This window comes from Microtus oregoni, unplaced genomic scaffold (assembly GCF_018167655.1).
Source record: "Microtus oregoni isolate MIOR12 unplaced genomic scaffold, Mior012 000005F_ref0000423, whole genome shotgun sequence".
NCBI lineage: Eukaryota > Metazoa > Chordata > Mammalia > Rodentia > Cricetidae > Microtus > Microtus oregoni.
In genome coordinates, this window is record NW_024543064.1 from 33,933,112 (window position 1) to 33,952,713 (window position 19,602).

Sequence of the window (19,602 nt, forward strand, 5' to 3'; positions counted from 1 at the left end):
GGATTACCTTGTTAATCTACCTTTGTTCACGTGACCTGGGCACCAGGTGGAATGGTCACCCTGTTCTCTTCTTTCTTGGCAGCAAGAATTCCCTTCTGAAGGATGCCATGGCTCCAGGCACCCCCAAGGTAGGTGGCCACTTTCCCTCCTGCTCATTCCAACCTAAGTGTTCCCAGGTATGGCTCCTCCTAAGAGAGAGAGGCATTCCTCACAGATTCCAAATTGTCCCCAGCATCTGAATGTCAGCAGATGGTACTCATTGCCCCAGAGGTAGTGATTGTGAGGGATGGAAATCTGGAGAGAAAGAGGTACTCACAGGATACCTGGTCTCATCCCTCTGGGGAAGGCTGCCTGCTTTCTCTCCGGGTCTCACATTATTCCCCTGTGTGTTTCATGGCAACTGAGAAGTGGGTGTTGAACCTTGGAGAATGTATTTATTCAGTGGGCGGGAGTGTGAGAAGCTAAGAACAAATGCTAGGCCATAAGAAAGCCCCCAGGGACCCCTGAGGGTTAAAACAAAGTGAGGGTCTTAGGAGGATCACAGGAGAGTGTGTCTCCCACTTTCCTAAAGAAAAGCGGTTTCAAAATGTCTGGGTGGTCAGGGGCCCAGTAGGGAAAGAGGCATGAAGCGGTCCATATATTTGAAAGGCCTAAAGTCACCAGTGACCTCTAAATGGGTAATTTTGGGAAAAGGAGTCAGTGACAAGTATCACCTCCATGACTTTAGCCAACTGTCCCTTGGGCCTTGAGAGGAGATAGACTAATCACCCTCATTCAAAACTTGCTAAGCCACAGCCAACTGTGAAAGAGGAACAGAGAATCCAGCCCAGCTTGGGACTGGTGCAGACCCTGGCCAAGGCCTGGAATAGAAAGGGATAGGGCAGCCAGGTAGCTGTGGACTGGAGGAAGCAAGAAGCCACAGAGGCCTTGTTTGCCCCTGAGTACCATGTTTAACGGTGAAGGAACTGAAGTTCTAGTTCAGCTACTAGCTGAGTGTGAGTGGCAAGACCGAGACACCAGAAACCGGAAGGGCTTGTGTTCTCAGGACCAGCCCTGGCAGACACACCCTTCATCCATACTTACGTGACCCATGGGTCAGAATGTATACCCAGGAAGTCTTAAGCACAGACACATGCCTGCAACCTGGGACACTGGCGTACTGATCACTAGATGCAGAAAAAAGGGACCAGTGCTCACCTATTCCCAGGGAAACTCCCAGAGCTGATCAGTCGCTGGCTTCTTCTAGGCCTTGACCTCAGCTTTAGGGAAGCAGGTCATAGGAGAAAGGGGCAGAAAGCAGAAGGTTGAAGTGAGCTACTGAGAGGACAGGGAGGGAGAGAGAAAGGGAGGGAGAAGAAGAGGGCGAGGGGCCCTTAGACAAGATTGATGGCCTCGTTGCCATTAAGAAAAAAATTAGCCGGTGGCGGCTATCATATTAAAGGGTGAAGAAGCCGTGAATTATTTTCTTAAAGATCTTATCGCTTACAATGATAATTTTACCTTCCAAAAGGCCACTTTTAATGAGGCGAAGAGCCAGGCAAAAAGTCATGATTTAATGCCAGGATTTTTTTTTTCAAAACACATTTTACTGCTTTTTGGTCCATGTTTAAAAAGCGCCAGTGACCTTTTTTTATTCCGCTTGCCCCAGGTGTAATGTTGAGGCCTCTCAGGGCTTCTAACCTAGAGAAAGCCAGAAACAGACAGAGGAGAGCTTTGTGACTGTTGGGGGGCCACAGACTCTGTCACGCTGTTCTCTCTCCTCAACATCTTCCTTGGGATTGGGGAAGAACGTTGCCTGACACCTTCTGGGCTGGGGGTGTCACCCCCCAGCCCTCCCATCAGGCTGTGGTAGGTGAAGAAGTCCCATCCCAGGCCGTCTGCAGCCTCCCTGCTCCTCCAGCTCCTGAGTTATGAATATATCAGGGCCCCCTGGCACATGAGCAGCTGGGACCAGACCCCCTCACTGCTAGGGCCCTTGACCAAGGATGTGTAGCATGGCCACTGCATGCGGGTCACATCCTAAGGTTCAGTCAGAGATGAAGGATAAATGGCTGCTCCATCTTCCCCAAATTGCTTTCTTTGGGCTGTCACTGGTGATTTGGCATGGGTTTCGAGGCTGTGGGGGGACTTCTGGGGAACTGTGTGCTTCCGGCTCGAGCTGTGCAAGATGAAGAAGGGAGGGGGCGTGGGTTGTTTTCAGGCCTCTGAGCCCCCCATTTGCAGCTGAACAGGCCTCGCCAAGAGCTGGCTCTTTGAGCTGAACGTGCCATGTGGTATTTAGACTCGTGGTGCTCGCGCACAATCTAAAGCAGACAGTTTATTAATCTAAACTGCCGGCGTATGTAGAAGAGGCCATCTGGGATTGACGGAGGGGGATTAGTTTTGCTGGGGTTTTTGCTGGGGTCATCTCCACAGCGCAGGGCTAAATGGACCCAGCGTACATCCCTAGCTCCATGCTGGAAACTCATACATATTATTTAATTTACTGTCTCTATAGTGGGGCTGCCATCAGCCTGTATTAGGGGCAGGCAAGGTGGCAGGTATGTGGCTTTATCCCCAACCCTTCACATGGGTCCCAGAGTGTCTGCTCTGGAAGGAAGAACAAAGCTCATCTGAGAGTGGGTAGAGAGTCCCTCTCCTCGAGGTGGAGCTTAGCAGAACAAGGTTCTATCTAGCCAGTGTTGAGGTGCATGCATGTAACCTCGGCACATGAGAGGCCGTGTTAGGAGGATCACTGGGAGTTCCAGGCCAGCCAGAACTAAGAGTGAAACACTGTCTCAAACAAAATCAACAAGCAAGGGTCTATATGTAGACCTAACACCCGTTATCCGTCCTCTCTCATAACGGGACTTTCGTGCTTGACCGCGTCACTCCAGATGTTCACAGTAGTCTGCTATTCCTTTGCCCTCCCTCTGTCTCACTTCTAAAACTCCTGGAGGACAGGAGGTCCTGGGCACCAACTGTTGGTCTCACTTGGCCTGGGGCCGTGTGTCCTTTTCTTCTTCCAGTCCCTCCTGTTGTCTGCTTCCATAAAGAGGGAAGGAGACTCTCCCACGGCGTCACCACACTCTTCTGCCGCTGACGACCTGCACCACTCAGACAGATACCAGGTGAGGACGGTCTGGCAGGAGGCCAGGACAATCTCGCCTGGGTGAGAGACTCCAGCCCATGCATGGTGCTAGCTCCTCCTGACAAGGCCGGAGCTGTGTTTGGTGCTCTTTGTGTCCAGTGCCCTAAGGGGGCTTAGAAAGCACAGGCCTTGGGGAATGGGCCTTATTAAGAGATGGATTTTAGAGTGAGATGCCACATTCTTTGGGGCTCTGCTGGTTCTGCATACTTTTGAAGGATTCTATCCATTGGGGAGTGGCTTATGGGATTCTTGTCTTATGGGAGGGGGCTAGAAATATAGTCCAGAATCACTGGAGATTTCTAGCCTCAAAAGACAGACCCCTGGAGTCAAATAAGTATGTGTTCCTGACAAACCTCAATATCAAGACCAGGGAAGAAGCAGGCAGATGTTGCCTGTGGGTGTCATAGTCAAACAGGAAGGAAATAAGTCCTAAAAAATCAGAGCAGAAAGGGGACCCAAGGGCAGCTGCGAAACTTTTGATGGGCTTTCTCTGAGGTAGAAAGGAGAAAGACCTTCCTCCAGGGTCCCGCCGGGTCTGGGAGATGGAGCGCTGCTTTTGAGAACCCACTCAGATGGCAGAAAACAAGATCCTGCTCCAAGGACCATTTGTTTCCATGGCAGCAGGGCTTTCTAGGGAGTCCCAGTTTGGAAGGGAAAAGGGATCTTACATGGAAAGGCAGAGCAGCAGGTGCTGGTAGCCTGGGTGGACAGCCGTGGTCCTCGTAGGCATCCAGGGCATCTCGGCTGGAACTGAAGAAAGGTATTTCCTCAGGAACCCCTTCCTCCGCTGCCATCCATCAGGATGCCAAGCTTCCAGAATGGAGTGCCAAGTGCAAATGGGGCTGAGGACTCGACTCTCAGATAGAGCACTTGGCCTAGAATGGAGCAATCTCAACATCATTCAGGAAAAGAAGACAAAATTCTCTAGGTCTCAGAGTAGGCTAGTCCCAGCCACTCCTCAGTGTGGGGTTGAAATGCATAGTCCAAGGGGTGAGAGATTTAGCTCAGTGGTTAAGAGCACTGGCTGCTCTTCCAGAGGGTCCTGGGCTCACAATCATCTAGAACCCCAGTCTGAAGGGATTCTACATCCTCTTCTGGCCCCTGTGGGTACCACACCCACATGGTGCACATATATACATACATACATACATATATACATACACACATATGCAGGTAAAACACATAAAAAAGAATAGTAAACAATTTTTTAATTATTTAAAAAATAATAGCCCAAAGTGCCATGGCTGGGGGAAAATATATCTATGTACCCATGAATGCTGTTTTGTTTTTAAATAGTGTGTGTGTGTGTGTGTGTGTGTATGTGTGTGTGTGCGTGCTCACACACACATGCAACACATAAGTGCAGATGTCCACAGAGGCCAGAAGCATTGAATCCCCTACAAGCAGAGTTACAGGTGGTTGTGAGAAGTCTGACTCGAGCGCCAGAAACCAAACTTGGGTCCTCTGGAAGCGCTCTTAACCCATGAACCATCATCTCTGCTGCCCCATGAACCCTCTTCTCAGAGAGACCCCAGTCAGCCCCAGATACTACACTAATAAGACAACCAGGCTGGAGGTGGAAACGTGACCTGACTCAGGGAATTTAGGTGTAAGGAGATAAAACTCTGCTCCACAGAGTTCCCTTCCAACGGATAGGCAGAGAGGCCCGCCCTCAGAGATCCATCCTCCCACTGCTCACTGCACCCTCAACACCACAAAGAGGAGAAAAGGACCACCAGGCACCAACTGGCTTGCTGACCCCATTCCACTCCCAGATGTGTTTCTTTGTTCTCTGAAGCATATGAGGAAAGCCTCTTGCCTGAAGGAATGTACCCACACATTCCTAACTGGTGTTTATTTGTACCTGATTTAGGGAGGTATGGAAACCTCTAGAGCACATTCAGGTACCCCCAGACTCAAATTCTACCCCATTCTAGACTCAAAACAGCCGTCCCTACTTTGAAATAGGTTCTCACCATGCTGCCCAGTCTGGTCCCAAACTCACAGTGATCCTCCTGTCTCTGCCTCCCTAGTGCTGGTATTACAGCAATGTGCCACTATGGACAAGCATTTCAGGATCTTTTTTTTTTGGGGGGGGGGGGAGGTGTTGGTACAAAGCCTCATAGTGTAACTCGAGCTGGCTCACACTCAATGCAATCCTTTTACCTCAGCCTCCTGAATTGTAGGATTGCCAAGTACCTTCCTAAATGACCAATCAGATTAAGCAATTTATAAGCTAAAAAGTTCAAGTTTCTTGCTTAGCACCAACGTTCTGTGATTTGGATGCAACGTGTATTCCCACTTAGACTCTTGCTGCTCCCTTCCACAGTGATTCAGTCTCAACTTACCGAACTAACTCTTGTATACACCGTACCTGGCCTACACATATTACCATACAATGCTGGATTATACCTGAAGAAGATGAAAACTTAAATGCACACACACACACTTTCACACAAATGTTTATATCAGCTTTTTTTCTTAGTCAGAAGGAACCACCTTCAGTAGGTAAATAAATATACAGGGCAGTGTGCATGCGCACTACACCACACACACACACACACACACACACACACACATACAATTACATCATGTATATATAGTACATTTTCAATATCCATTCTTTAAAAATATTTAGATTTCTTTATTTATATTTACATTTATTTATTATTATATTTTTGAGACAGGGTTTCTTTGTCCTGGCTGTGTTGGGACTAGCTCGTAGACCAGGCTGACTTTAAACTCACAGAGATCTGCCTGCCTTTGCCGGATTTATTTATTTTTATGTATATGAATGGTTTTGCTTTCACGTATGTATGTGCACCATGTGAGTGCCTGGTGTCCTCAGAGGTTTGAAGAAAAAGTCAGATCCCCTGGAACTAGAGTTACAGATGGTTGTGAGCCACCATGCAGGTGCTGGGAACTAAACTTGGATCCTCTGCAAAAACAATTCCTTTTAACTGCCTAGCAATCCTGCCAGCCCCTCATTATCCATTCTTGTCGAGGGACATCTAGGCTGGTTCCATTTCCTACTTACTATAGATAATGCGGCAGTAAACATAGATGAGCATGTCTTTGTGGTAGGACATAGAGTCCTTGTTGACCAGCCATTCCCTTACTCATTCAGCTCATTCAGAGCTGGCCTCAGCACATGGTTCCTGTCCTGTCCACAACTATATTTTTCCCTCTACTTCTCCCTTCCTCTCTTTCTTTGAGACTGGGGAACAATGGGGATTGAACCCAGGACCTCATGCATGCTAGGCAACCACTCTAGCAACTGAGCTACATTTCCAGCCTACCTCTCCTCCCCTTTTTTCCTTAGCAGATTCTAGGTAGTGTCCCACTAAGACAGCGGTCAAAGTTGCAAGGCTTCTTGAGACCAGAATCTGGAAGCTATGCAGCATCGTTTTCATTGCTTTCTATTGGGCAAAGCAAGACCCAAAGCCAGCCCTTAATCAAGGGGGGAGGTGATGCCATTCTGGAGAGAACCTGCAAATACCGGTGACCACATTTAATGTATCACAAGGAATCTGACTCTTTACTAGACTTGGAGTTCCTCCAAAGCAAAGACCTGACCTGAGCCTTCCTGAGCAGTCCCTGTCCTTGTCTGCATTATGGCTCAGAGTTTAAACGTGGTGAAAAGGGAATAGTGGGTTTCTAAGATAGCACAATTAAAGGAAAATCACCACAAGCCTCACAGAGGGGGTAATGACCAACCTGCGTTTCAGAGAAGGAATAGAAGTTCCCCTGGGTGAATGAGGAAGAGAGATATTCTAGATACAGGCAATACTGTATGCAAAGAATATAGTGGAATAATGTGGAATGGTATATTGAGGGACCTGGTACAATCCAGTTTTGTTGAAAAGGTACGTGCTCCCAGAATTAAAGCTAAATGTTTCCTGGATGTGTTTTTGGAAAGTGAAATTGGCAGGACACAAAACCAGAAACCAGCTGGGGATCCCCTGCTTGTTCTGCCGTCCCAGGCAAATGTGCTGGACTTTACACATCACTAGAAGCTGGGCATTCCCAACTACCCAGGAGGCAGAGCAGGACCAATTGCAAGCTGAAGCCAGGTCCGGCTCAAGTTCAGAGTTCAACTTGCTAGACCCTGTTTGAAACTAAAATACTGAAAAGCGACGGAGGTGTAGCTCAGTACTAGAGCACACTCTTAGCATGTTTGGGGCCTGATTTTGATTCAGTCCTCAGTATGGGAAAAAAATCAAATCAAATTACCAGATTAAGCAGAGGGTATTGGTTTCCGGTTTGGATTCCTATTGTCCCCTGCTGAGTGTCTAACCCACTTCAACCATGATGTCACTTTACCATGGCAACTGTACAAGGTAGAATTTATGGTCTCCAGACTTTTCTAGTAATATAACTTATGAGAAACAAGTTAAAATTCGAAACAGAAATCTGTGTGTCCCTCTATCCCAGATTGTCCCTGTGTTAGTCAAGATTTCCATTACTGTAACCCGTTCCTGAAATGAACAGCTTACTTTGGCTCATGGTTTTAGCCTGTGATTGGTTGGCCTTGTTGCTTTGGGTCTGTGAGGGCACAGAAGACTTCTCACTAGGCCCACCTCTTCCAGGTTCTATCACCTCACGATAGAACTCAGCCAGAGACCAAGCCTGTAATACACGGTCTTTAGGGGATATTCTAGTTTCAAACGAGAGCAATTCCCCAGCTCTTTATTGGCTCAGGGCTTGTCCCACTGACAGCTCCTTCACGGTAGACCTGTGTTTAGTGACTAGACTAGATACAGATGAGCAGCCTTCCAAGAAAAGAAATATTTAAATAGTGAAAGTACACATGATCAGAGACTGAGAAAACTCAGACAACAAACCCAGTAACAGGGTAGGAAAGAACAATGGAGCCTTGCCAGAGCCCTGCTGGATAAACAGCAACGAGCTGTGGCTATCACAGAGCATGGAGCCATCTGAACCCGGCACACAGTGTTCAAAAGATCTACCGATAGCTCTGCAGAGGTGGTGGTGGGGTGTCGGGGCGCAAACGACGGAACAGATGTGGTACAACAGACCAGAGGAGCAGGCCGTGCAGTGGCGAGTCAAGTTGAAGATCTCTGGTAAATCCTAGAGAGATTTAAAGGAAGGGAGAGATGTTAATTTTGCCCAAAAGAAGGATCATGTGGGGAGGATTGGTTGCAGGGAAACTGGAGATCAGGAAATGAGCTGAGAAACACCTGCAATTGAGAGAGCCAATAGAAGCTAAGCATTGTGAAAACCAAAGTAGTCAGGGAAGAAATCCTGAGGGTTGTCCTCCTATAGCTGTGACGTGCTGGCTTCCGGGTTTGCACGAATGACTCTTAGCAGCCCCAGCTCTGGAGTGTCAGCCCACCAATGTAAATTTATACAGGCAAAAAAAACGATAGAGATGGATATAATCTTTCAGGAGGGGAAGCTTAAGGTTGTAAGAGATAAAGAGGAGGTGCAGATAAGAAAATTTAAATATTTAAAGGTAGATTCCCAAGATCCAGAAGATTCGCACACAGTGGTGGCACATACCCCAACGGAAGGCAGAGGCATGAGGATCTCCGTGAGTTCGAGGCCAGCCTGGTCTACAGAATGAGTTCCATGACAGCCAGGATTATTAAAGAAACCATGTCTCGAAATGGAGGGAGGGAGGGAGGGAGGAAGGAAGGGAGGGAGGGAAAGAGAGAGAGAGAGAGAGAGAGAGAGAGAGAGAGAGAAATTTCACCATGAGGGATAAATGGGAGTGGCATCAAAGGCAACCGAGTGAGCACACTTGACAAATGTCCTGAGAACCCAGGAGAAAGATGCCTATTTAGATAGCTGTTGGCCTAATGGGCACGTGATACTTATGGGCGCTCCGGGAACGGCCTGCAGGCGATGAAAAGTGGGGTATTCTACACCGGGCTAGAGGCTGTGATGAAGTGGGCTTTGGCGGCGATAGGCCCCGCAGATGAGCGGGAATGCCTATGCCTTCTCCCTGGAAAAGCACTCATTGGGGGTGCTGCCCTGGACCCGCGCGCGCAAACCAGGAGCCCAGGTCGAGCCCAGAGGCCGATGGAGCGTGGCGTGGTGGGAAGCACCAGTGGGCAGCCCAGGCTGAGGCGGAGAGTCCTTAGGGGCTGTAGGAGGGGCCGGAGGGGGCGGCCCCAGCAGGTTGTTACCCCGTAGCCAAGCCGCAATTTCCTGGCCCGGGTCTGCCCGCAACCCCCTCCCGTGAACTTTCACCCCCGGCGCGTTACGGCGGCGGGTCACGTGATCAGGACCAACATGGCCGCCGCCGCTGCTGGGAACTGAGGTGCCGCCGCCGCCGGGCAGCCGGGGGGAATCCGCCCGCATCGCCGCCCTCGCCTGCCGGGCTGCCGCGGGGCCCAGAGCACCAGAGGCTGGGGCTGGGGCGGCACCGCCCGGCGGCCGGGGGGTCCCGTTAGAGCAGCCCCGGCGGCTATGCCGAGGGCCCGGAGCGGCCGGAGGAGCAGGGGGCCCGGCGAGAGGGAGGAAGTAGGTTTGTTTACGGGCTGTTTGGGGCGGGGCGGGCCTGGATGAGGGTCAGGTATTAGGGTAGGGGCCGGGACTCCAGGCCGCATCTGACGCTCTGTGCTTTATTTTTTTTATTTTTTTATTTTTTTATTTTTTGCATCTGCCGGGGATTTTCTCCCAGACCTTCCTGCGAGTGCGAGCCAACCGGCAAACCCGACTGAATGGTGAGTCCGGTCCGGCCCCTCCCTCCGCCCCACCCCCGGCCTCCTCCCTCCTTCACTGCCCGCAGCTCCTGGCTTGCCCGGGTCTCTTCATCATCGGGCCAACTGACTTTTTGGCAGTCCCAGCGTCTGAGAGTGCAAACCAAGGCTACCGCCCTCAGTTTCCCCGTCTGTCTAATGGAGGGTTACGGTACTCAGCTCGTGCCCAAAGCCTTTCTAAAGGCCCGAAAGAACCCTGGGGGACAATAAGTGTCGGAGAATGAGGAACAAGCTACACAATTCCACTCGGGAGCTCAGCTTTGAATTTGCAGACTGCTGGGACCTCACTATACAAGTCGGCAGGGCGCTGCGAATGTTTTTCTTCTAGTTTTTAATCAGTGCCCAGTAGTGTGAATGCAGCCTCTCTGCTGAGACTTGACAATGCCATGAGATCTGGAGTTCCCACGGCAACAGGAACTAACTCGTCCCAGGGCTCTTTGAGTTATCAGTCGGCCCACATTTCACAAAGGTGATCAGCGTGGGTTCGACAGCTCTTAGAGGCCTTTTCTGAAAGCAGGCCGCGTACGCACTACCTGGCGGTCCCTCTTTTGGATTCAAACCTCTGGAGCATTCCTGTTTGCTGAACACAATTGAATGGTCCCGCTTTTTGTGCTGACTGAGGTGTGGTGTAAGTTGGGGTTCGCTGTAAAGGGCTTAGGGTCTCTGGGCCAGCTGGTGAGTCAGAGCATGAATGTTTACGATCCCCAGCCCCTACGACTTGATTGCGCCCTCCAGGTTTAGCCCAGTGTGGAAAAGAGAAAAACACTGACTGTGGGCTGGCGCCATTCTGTCACTGAGAGGAAAATACCTGCATGTATTTTATAAATAGGGAAACTGAGGCTCTGGGAGTTGAAGGCCGCTTGTTTGATAGCATCAGTTGGTGTAGGTGAGCATGATTAAAGCCCGCTGTTCCAGCTTCAAGGACCGAGCAAAACCTGCCACATCGCGGAAAGCTTGTTCAGGACTTCCAGGAGTGGTCAGGGGAAAGCCAACCGTCCTTGCTTGCCTGGGAATTTGCAGGTGAACACGGCCTGTCAGGGGCTGGAAGGGACATCCAGCAGTATTGCGCTCACTCCTTTCTTTATTCAGTGGTCAGATCTTTTTGTTTGGAGATGAGGGCCCATCATATAGCCCAGGCTAGCCTGGAATTTACAGGCATTGAGCCACCATTACCCAGATTCAGTTACTGGATTTACCACATCATGGGTAGTTAGCCTCTTCTTACCCAGGGAGGTGCCTTCAGGTTTGGCAAGAATGTAAGGGACCTTTGTGGGCACACTGCTCCACGCTACAGTTCCAGTACCTCTAGAGCCTTCACCAGTTCCCTTCCGATGTCTTGCATGCCTTCTTTATCCCTAGCTCTGCCGTGCGAAGCTTGCCTGAGCCTGAAATTCCAAGGGTTGGGTCAAGCAGAGCAGATCTGGATCTATAAGCACAAAGGACCCAGAAGACGGTCACAGCATCTCTGTAGTGGAAACACAGGGAACTGCAGCGATAGTTTAGGCTGACAGACCTAGGTTCTGTAATTGCACATGTAGTTTTTATAGGCTTTGGCTCTTTCTGGGGCCGCTGTTCCTACAGTTTGAGAAACTCGCTACCTCAGATCCTCCCCAGGCAAAGAGGCTGGGGCCCTAGCGAACTCATGGGATCAGCCTCCCTTATAACGCTGAGGTGGGAGCCTCTTGGGTACAAGGGGGGCATTCTAGGCTGGAGACTCAGGCTTGCCTTTGATACTTGTTGAGTACTTAGGCATGTTCTGTGATAGGTTTCTTCATTTGTTAAAATGTGGGAAGACAAGCCAGGTGTGGTGGCACACACCTTTAATCCCACTCAACGGCAGGTGGATTTCTGTGAGTTGGAGGCCAGCATGATCTACAGAGTGAGTTCCAGGATAGCCAAGGCTACATAGAGAAACCCTATCTCCAAACAACAAGTGGGAAGACAATCTTTGCTTCAGCTGTAGATGCCAGTGAAGCCTCCTTTTGTGCCACAGTGAGACATACCTAGCTACAGCGGCCCTGAGACCCACATACAGTAGAGACCCTAATCTAGCACTAAGCTCTGGCCTGTGTTTCCCTCTCTTGACTATTCATGAATTTTCCATCAGGATCCGCATACCTAAGAGAATTCTTCCTGGCCCTTCAACAGAAAAACTTTCCCTCCATGACAAGTTCCTTAACCCTTCCCCCATCAGTCCAGTCTCAAAGTGGCCATCACTTATCCTGCTGTTGCATTCTGGGAGGGGCGAAAAGGAAAGAGTCTCTTGTTTTGACCTCTTCCTGCCTTGGTGACAGGAGGGCGGCAGAGAAGGATTAGTGAGCTAATTAGAAATGATTGCATCTCTCAGCATTAATTAGCAGTGCTGTGGGCTTGCAGTGTGCGCCTTGGAACTGAGCCCCCTTTGGGACAGCATGGCAGGCAGGTCTCTGCCTCTGGGGCCTGCCAGTCCTCTGTACTGATTAGACATGATGGGACAGATTTGGATAAGAACTATGAAGCCTGCCCTCTTCTGGTACCCTGACCTGGCTGCCCAAGGTTTAACCCAGACCCTCTGTACTTTTACAATTGGGCCTCAGTCTCCTTTCCTGTAAAATGGGATCTGCAGAGACATCAGAGATAGTGCTCTTGGCATGACCTTAAGCGGTATCCTAGGTGCCACACTTGGGGTGCTTGGTCCTGGAACAAAGAAAGTTTCTAAAGTGTGAGTAAACAGTAGATCAGATCAAGCCTTGGAATAGCCTGGGATTTTAAGAAAATCTTTAGAGCTGTATTTCCAAGCACCAGTGAGTAGAGTCTATGGGTTTGGTTTTCTAGAGCCATCCAGGGAGTTTCTCTGCCTGCTGGACTCGCTGGGCACTGCAGCTAGGGAGGGTGGGCTACACTTGAGGCAGCTGTGGCCATCAAGGAGCAAACCTGGGTCCCTGAAGAGTAAGAGGCGCTGAAGAATTAGGGCTGCATCAGGCACTGAACTACAGAGCTACAGTGACCATCAGCTTATTTTGTGCTTTATTTTCTGTTTTTCCATGCAGCTCGGATTGGGAAAATGAAAAGGAGGAAGCAAGATGAAGGGCAGGTATGTCCCCTGTGCAGCCGCCCCCTGGCAGGATCGGAGCAGGAGATGAGTAGGCATGTGGAGCACTGCCTTTCCAAGGTAGCGGGGCTGTGGCCTCCCTTCCTCCTCCCTTCCTCCTCCCTCCCCAACACTGCTGCTGATGCCCCTAATCTCTGGGCTCCTTTCTAAGGTAGCGGGCTGTGGCCACCCACCTCCCTCCTCCCTCCCCGACACTGCTGCTAACGTCCCTAATCTCTGGGCTCCCGGCTCTCCACATGCTATCAGCTGCTTCTTCCCCTCTGCTCTTTGCTTTCCTCTTTTGCTCTCACTTCCACTTATTCCCTGTTTGGGCTCCTGTGGAAAATTATGGGGAAGAGGCCCAGGTCTTCGATTTTCATATTGGTTGTGTTTCACGGGAGCTTATTTGGCATCCCACAGCAGGGACTAGGGCTGTGCCTTCCTTGCAGGCTTTGGGAGCAGGTAGGGATGGCCTGGGCTCTGCATGATGCTGCTCTGCTCTTCACAGAGGGAAGGCTCCTGCATGGCTGAGGACGATGCTGTGGACATCGAGCATGAGAGCAGCAACCGCTTTGAGGAGTATGAGTGGTGTGGGCAGAAGCGGATACGGGCTACCACACTCCTGGAAGGTGGCTTCCGAGGTATAAAGCAGCTGACAACTTGGGTAGTGGCACTCTGGTGACCAGATCACTGCTGGTAGCTGGTCATCATTTTCACCACGTGGGAACTACTGCTGGTGGGGCTCCTTTGTGGCCGTGCTGCCTGCCTGTGATGTGCATATTAAAGTGGATGTATTTGGGTGGGGAAATGGAATTGTGAGGCTGCAAGCTAGCAATGACGAGGGGGGCTCTCAGCCTCGGGTGATGCATTGAAGGTGACAGCCAAGCCGCGTTAGCACCTGCATAAAATATTAAAGGGACGGTTATGCATTTATCACTCCATCCCTCTTAAGGCTGATAAATGAGAATCCAGCAACCTACTGTACACCTCCAGCACTCGGGGCCCTCAGGGCTTCTAGGCAAACACATTGGATTTTCCTCCTCCTCCTCCTCAGCTCTATGTCAGGGAAATCAGTTACAGAGGAGAGAGTGAGTTATGGCAAAATTTGACCTCCCATGAGCTTCATTGGTGAATCTAATTTTAGCTCTGATCCCATCTCTTCTCCCAGGGCGCCCTCTGCCCTGAGGCAAGAGGGGCCTGGGCTCAGCTGCTCCCTGCTTCCCCTGGGCTCTCCCCAATTGTTGCAGAAGAGTCTGCAGGGCCCTCCTCATCTCTGCTGCCTTCCTAGTTCCTAGGACAAGAGTTGCCCCCTGAGAAGAGACAGAAGAATTGGTTGGGTGCCCAGGGTCAGTGTCTTCTTGTCAAGCTCTCCTTCCATGGGCAAGGGGAAGAGGCAGCTGCTTCTTGGCTTTTAGTTCTTTGTAAAAGCACAGCTGGCAATGCAGGTTGTGGTCATTAAGAGAGCCAGGCTGCATCCCATCTGCCTCCTGTGTCTGGGCAACACCCTTGGGAGTCCTACTGTGTGTGCTCCTTAGGGAATCTCACAGCAGCCCCCAAAGTCTTTGCTTCCTTAGAACCACACCACCCGGGCTCATCTGAGAACAGTGCTGGGCCGTCCAGTACAGATGGGGCATTGTGCCTCCGGGCTTCTTGCATGTTACCCCACCAATCCGAAGACAAGGAGAGTGGTCAGTCTAGAGGGCTAAAAAAGAATCCCCCCGAGCCTGAGCTGGACACTCTTAGTACTGAGGTGTGTGTAGGTGTTGAAGGCAGCAGTCCCTGCTGGGTCAGTTCTGGAAAGCTTTCTAGGTTAGCTGTGTTGTCAGCTGCACCTAGACACACCAGCTGCAGTGGCAGTTCCCTAGGTTTCTTGGCAGAGAGTGGGACCTAGTGGTTCTCGCACGCGTGGAGTGCCTGAGTGGGTCAGGCTGCACAGGGCCTGCTGCTCCGGCGAAGTCTCTCTGTCTAGGGATGCACCAGCAACTGGTATGGGGAGCTCTGAGGGCCCGGGTGGGGATCATTTTTCCGGGTGTGTTTACACTGTGAGGTTGTTCCTTTCAAGAATTCCTGAGGAGAGTTCAAAGCGGGCTTTTCTTTGAGCGGTTTGGAGAGCGAGAATGAGAGTGGACTTGAAGAGGGAACGGGGCCGGAGGGGCCTTTATCTGCAGAGAATTGCTCCGGCTTTCCTGATAGAAGCTGCTGCCGCCTCTTAAACAGCTTAGTGCAGTCAAAAGACAGGCTGACTTGAAAGGCTGTTTTACAGCGAGATCAGCAGGGGCCACGAAGCAGAGAGTGGAGCGATGGAGGCTGAGCCTCCTCAGTGGGAGGGGGCTATCAAAGAGAGGTCCTGGCTGATCCTGACTGCCTCTGCCCTGAAACCCATCTGCAAAAGCTGGCCATCTGTCAGCCTACCCTCCCTGGCCAGGACCAATAGGCCCAATTCTTGGGGGGTTGGGTGTGGCCCTGCCAGGCGGCTGGTGTCAGTGCGGTGCATTGATCGCCTGCCGGGCGGGCTGGGCCGCAAGCTGGGCAGCTCCTGCTTAATGTGATTGAAAGGCAGTTAAAATGGCGGTGACCTTTTCAGGAGGAATTAGATTGCCTGCCAAGACCGGTTAGAGGGAGTGATAACGCCAGTTGAAGAAGCTGCCCAGCCGACTTCAGAGGGAGGCAGAGGCAGGATGAGCAAGCGAGCGGTGAGGCCCATTTAAGCTGCACTGTGCGTGCTGACAGAACAGAGATTGCTGTCCTTGTTAGATATGAAAGAATTGAAGAGCTGTGATAAGTCCCTGGATCCCTTCATTCCCCTGTCCCTCCTCCCAGACTAGGGTCCCTTCGTCAACCTCGACAAAGCTTCCTACATGGGTCAGATCAGTGGCCCTGAATGTAATCCACTGTGGAAGGCAGTGGTCAGACAAGAGTCTTGGTGAGGACACTTGGCTTAGAACAGGCCGTGAGCATGGAAGCTCGGTTTTAATGAGAAGGAGGTTCAGATGTCTCAGTCCTGAGAATGCTTGGAATTGATGTCTCAGGACCAAAGGAAGAGAACATTAAGAGAGGTCTGTCTACAAATAGGTTGTTATTTATTTAGACACGGGTCTTGCTATGTAGTCCCAACTGGCCTGGAACTCCCTCTGTAGACCAGACTGGCCTCAGACTCAACAGAGATTCACCTGCCTCTGCCTCCCAATACAAATAGATTAGAGGGGAAAAAAACCCTCTGAGGAAATAGCAAAGATTTGTAGAGAATAACTCGGTCATCTTTGGTGCTGTTCTGACGTCTCAGTTGGGGAACGCGCTTTGGGGTATACGTCTCAGCTGTGATTGGTCACGTGAAACCTGGGATTCTCTTTTTTTTTTATTGTTTTTATTGAGCTATATATTTTTCTCTGCTCCCCCTGCTCTTAATTTACTCAGGAGATGAAACCTGGGATTTTCTAACTGCTAATGCTACTTGCATATGGATAGTACCCAGGCCCAGTGATTCACCTAATACCAGCAGTTAGGGTGAGAAATGCTTTTCTGGGGTACTCTGTCAAACCTAGCGGAGTCAGTGTCTTTCTAGGCTGGAGAAACAGGCCACAAAGGAAGCAGCCCTTGGGATAAGCCTGACTCCGTGTCCTCCATAGTCAAGGAGACATGTGAGTAATGAGTCCTAGCTTGTTTTTTCTCTTTCTCTCTCTTTATGTCTTAGAGGTGTAGAGTGCTGGGCTCCCTGTACTACTAGTCAGTCAGAGTTCACTTGTCTGGATTTGGGGAAGCCAGAGCACAGTACATCTGGAAGGAACAGTCTAGACAAAGGCCATGCTAAGACAGTGAGCTGTGGAGGTCTCTGCCCTGCCGTGCCCTGCCTAGAGTATCATCTTTCCTGAGTGCCTGCCGCAGTTAGTAGTCCCTGGTTCTAAGTAGCCTGCAGTGAAAATCAGGAGAGAACCGGTAGAGGCAACTTTAGCCAGGTCTTCTAAATCACTGTTGATAAAACCTAACAGATTATGAGGCCAAGAGTGTGAAAGGTGAATCCACAGACATGGGCCAAGATGTCCCTGAATGCCACTGGGCTTGCTAGTCCCTTTTGGAACAGTATACCACTGCAAACAGGTTTGGAACGGAAGGTAAAGGTGGCTGCCTTCTGACTCTGCGGTAACCTTCAGTTATGATGGTTGTCTGTTGGGAGGGATGTGGCTAGGAGCAATGCTTTTCCCGTCCCCTGTGGCAGTGGACGGGATTTAACCACCTTTTCGAACACAATTGTTAGGCTGGAACAGGGAGTGCAGGCAGAAAGAGCAAGTATCAATGGTTTAAACGGCGTCTGTCTCTGTGCAACTCTCCTGACGTGAGGCAGTGAAACGCGCTATCGAGAAGGCCCGGAAAGTGGCTAAGTGCGTTTGACACACGCCAACTCCCTGCCTCCACACTGGATAATTGCATTGTCAACTGTTCAGCGAGGTGGCAGGTGACACTGCAGGCCGATTGATTGTCCCGCATCGCAGCTCCCCAGACTGTCAGCTCCCCAATCGATGGCGTTTACACAAGACACCGTAACTGCATCTGTAACTAATTCCAGTGTAAAACTCCCCGGAAGCTGCTGCCCCTGCCCTCCTGTAGACAAGCACTGGGCTCCAGAAGCCCCAAGACTTTGCTTTCTCCCCAGGCTCTAGTTTGGTTGGGAGCAGCAGGTGAGGAAATCAATGGTTCCTTTTTTGTGGTTTCAGGTTCCAGGATGTTACTGCTCCCGGTAAACGGGCATCTCCAGTTTCTCAATCGATCATTTGATCAATTGATTAAATTAACACTGATTTTCCCCCCCTCCTCAATGGTCCAAGAAGAAATGAGTTTATGGGAGAAGGGTCATTTTCATAAAATTTAGACTTCCATGTCATTTCTGCACTTAACCCTCTCCCACTCTGTCCAAGCACTCACGTGAGGGACGGGAAGGCTGCCAGGCACTGCTGACCATCAGACTTAGTTTGCCAGCCATTTTGTCCCTTTCACCTGGAGCAGAACCATGGCAGAGGGGCTTCCCTGGCGACCATCACTTTAGAGGTTGTCTAATGCAGAGCAGCAGCAGGAGCGGCAGCTTGGCGGCTCTTCCCAGAGACTTGGAAAGGAGCTGGCTGTGCCATCTTGCCTCTGAGTACTGGCTTGGGATATTCCAGCAGCTGAGGACATAAAATGACTGTGGGCCCTCCTCTCCAAGATCGAGGAGGGGGGCAGGCTGGCAGGGGTGCTTTCGGCATAAAAACGGCTTTATGGCCGTTTCTTTTTATTATGATTCTGCCAGAAGTCAGCAAGTGACATTTCATTAAGAAAATAAAGTTTAATGTGCTGGGAAGGAGGTTGGAGCAGGTTGGGGTGAGTACCAGAGTGAAATTGGTGGTGGCAGCCTGCTTGGAACACCTGTGGGGACAGGGAGAGGTTCCCCACATCTTTCTCAGCTGGGGCATAGTAGCAGTGTTGGAGTAGACTGCTCAGGCCTTTTTTCCTTAACTAACAAGATGTATCATGCCCGCCCTCTTTGCTCCCCGGTCAGAGGAACAGAAGGTGGCTGCCAAACTGGGGCAGACCTGTTCTGTGTCTCTGGGCCTGCCTTCTTAAGACATGGGCAGTATTGGCAGTGTTGAGCTGGTATTGCTGGTGTGCTATGCGGGTGATGCTGGGAGTCAAGCTTGAGAGAGCCTGGAGGGCCTCAGTCTGGTGGGAAACACTATCGTACATTACATATGATCTTAGAGTTGAGTCAGCTGGGATGGACATTGGGGAAGGGACAGGTATGAATACCTGAGGAAGTCACCCCTCAGCACCTGGCAAAAGGGATCAGATCCTGAGTTCATACCAGACCAGACAGGATGACCTCCAAAAGGTTGAAAGAATATTAGGTGAAAGGTCAATTCCTTTAGCACGAGGAAAGTACTTCAGGTCACTGGGCTGCTTTACCTGGTAGGGCTTCCTGGCAGCTTTGGTTTCTCTGTTTAGCCAAGTGAACCACACTGGTCAGGGGTGTACCGAAGAGCTCTTTCCTTTTTCTCACCCACAAGGCAGGGGTAGGCTAGGCTGAGCAGGGAACATGAGGCTGCTTCTGAGCTGCATATACTTGGGGGTGGGGGCTGGCAGGGTTTGGCAGGGCTTGTGGGGTGCGGACTGTAAATGAACCTGATAGCTGCATTCTGATTGATGGTGGAGTTTGTCTCCTAAACTGTCAGAGGGTTTATAGAGGTGCCACTCACCTCGGGGTGGGAATTGCTTGTCAGGACACCTGGCTGTGAATAGGAGACAGAGCTGTAACTTGGTGTTGTCTCAGCTTAATGGCTCTGCTGCTGACCTGCCCGCTGCCTCAAGTGTGCCAGTCCCTCTGGGTAAGGGGCAAATGAGGACTGTCAGGGAAGGCAGATCCTAGGCACCAACTCTCAGACCATAGACTGAAGGGATAAAAGGGATGAGTCAGGAAACAGGCACTGCTTGAAAGCACATCCTGATGTCATGGAGGGAACGGCATGGGTGCAAATCTTTAGATATGTCTAGAACATAGTACGCGGGTTTCATGTCTGCACACATAGGGTCTGAAGTGAGACTGTGGAGTAGACATGAAGGCTTCACCGACCCGGCTGAAGAGCCTAGACTCGTGCATGCAATGGGAGCCACTGGTGCTCATGGAATAGGGAGGAAGAGTTGGACCGTGT

At 50.6% G+C, this 19,602-nt stretch overlaps 1 protein-coding gene across 6 annotated transcripts in view; it reads left to right on the top strand.

Moving 5' to 3' along the window:
- Positions 1-19,602, top strand: part of Rnf220 (ring finger protein 220) — a 227,063-nt gene that overhangs the window by 199,486 nt on the left and 7,975 nt on the right. Inside the window, exons 4-8 of one of the 6 annotated variants that reach the window (XM_041652340.1) lie at positions 83-128; positions 3,009-3,110; positions 9,780-9,822; positions 12,888-13,009; positions 13,437-13,569. In XM_041652340.1, the coding sequence (XP_041508274.1) occupies positions 83-128; positions 3,009-3,110; positions 9,780-9,822; positions 12,888-13,009; positions 13,437-13,569 (446 nt within the window). Of the gene's footprint in view, positions 1-82; positions 129-3,008; positions 3,111-9,371; positions 9,624-9,779; positions 9,823-9,857; positions 10,487-12,887; positions 13,010-13,436; positions 13,570-19,602 lie in introns of those variants that run through there. The other 5 variants (XM_041652341.1, XM_041652345.1, XM_041652342.1 and 2 more) reach the window with 5 other exon arrangements.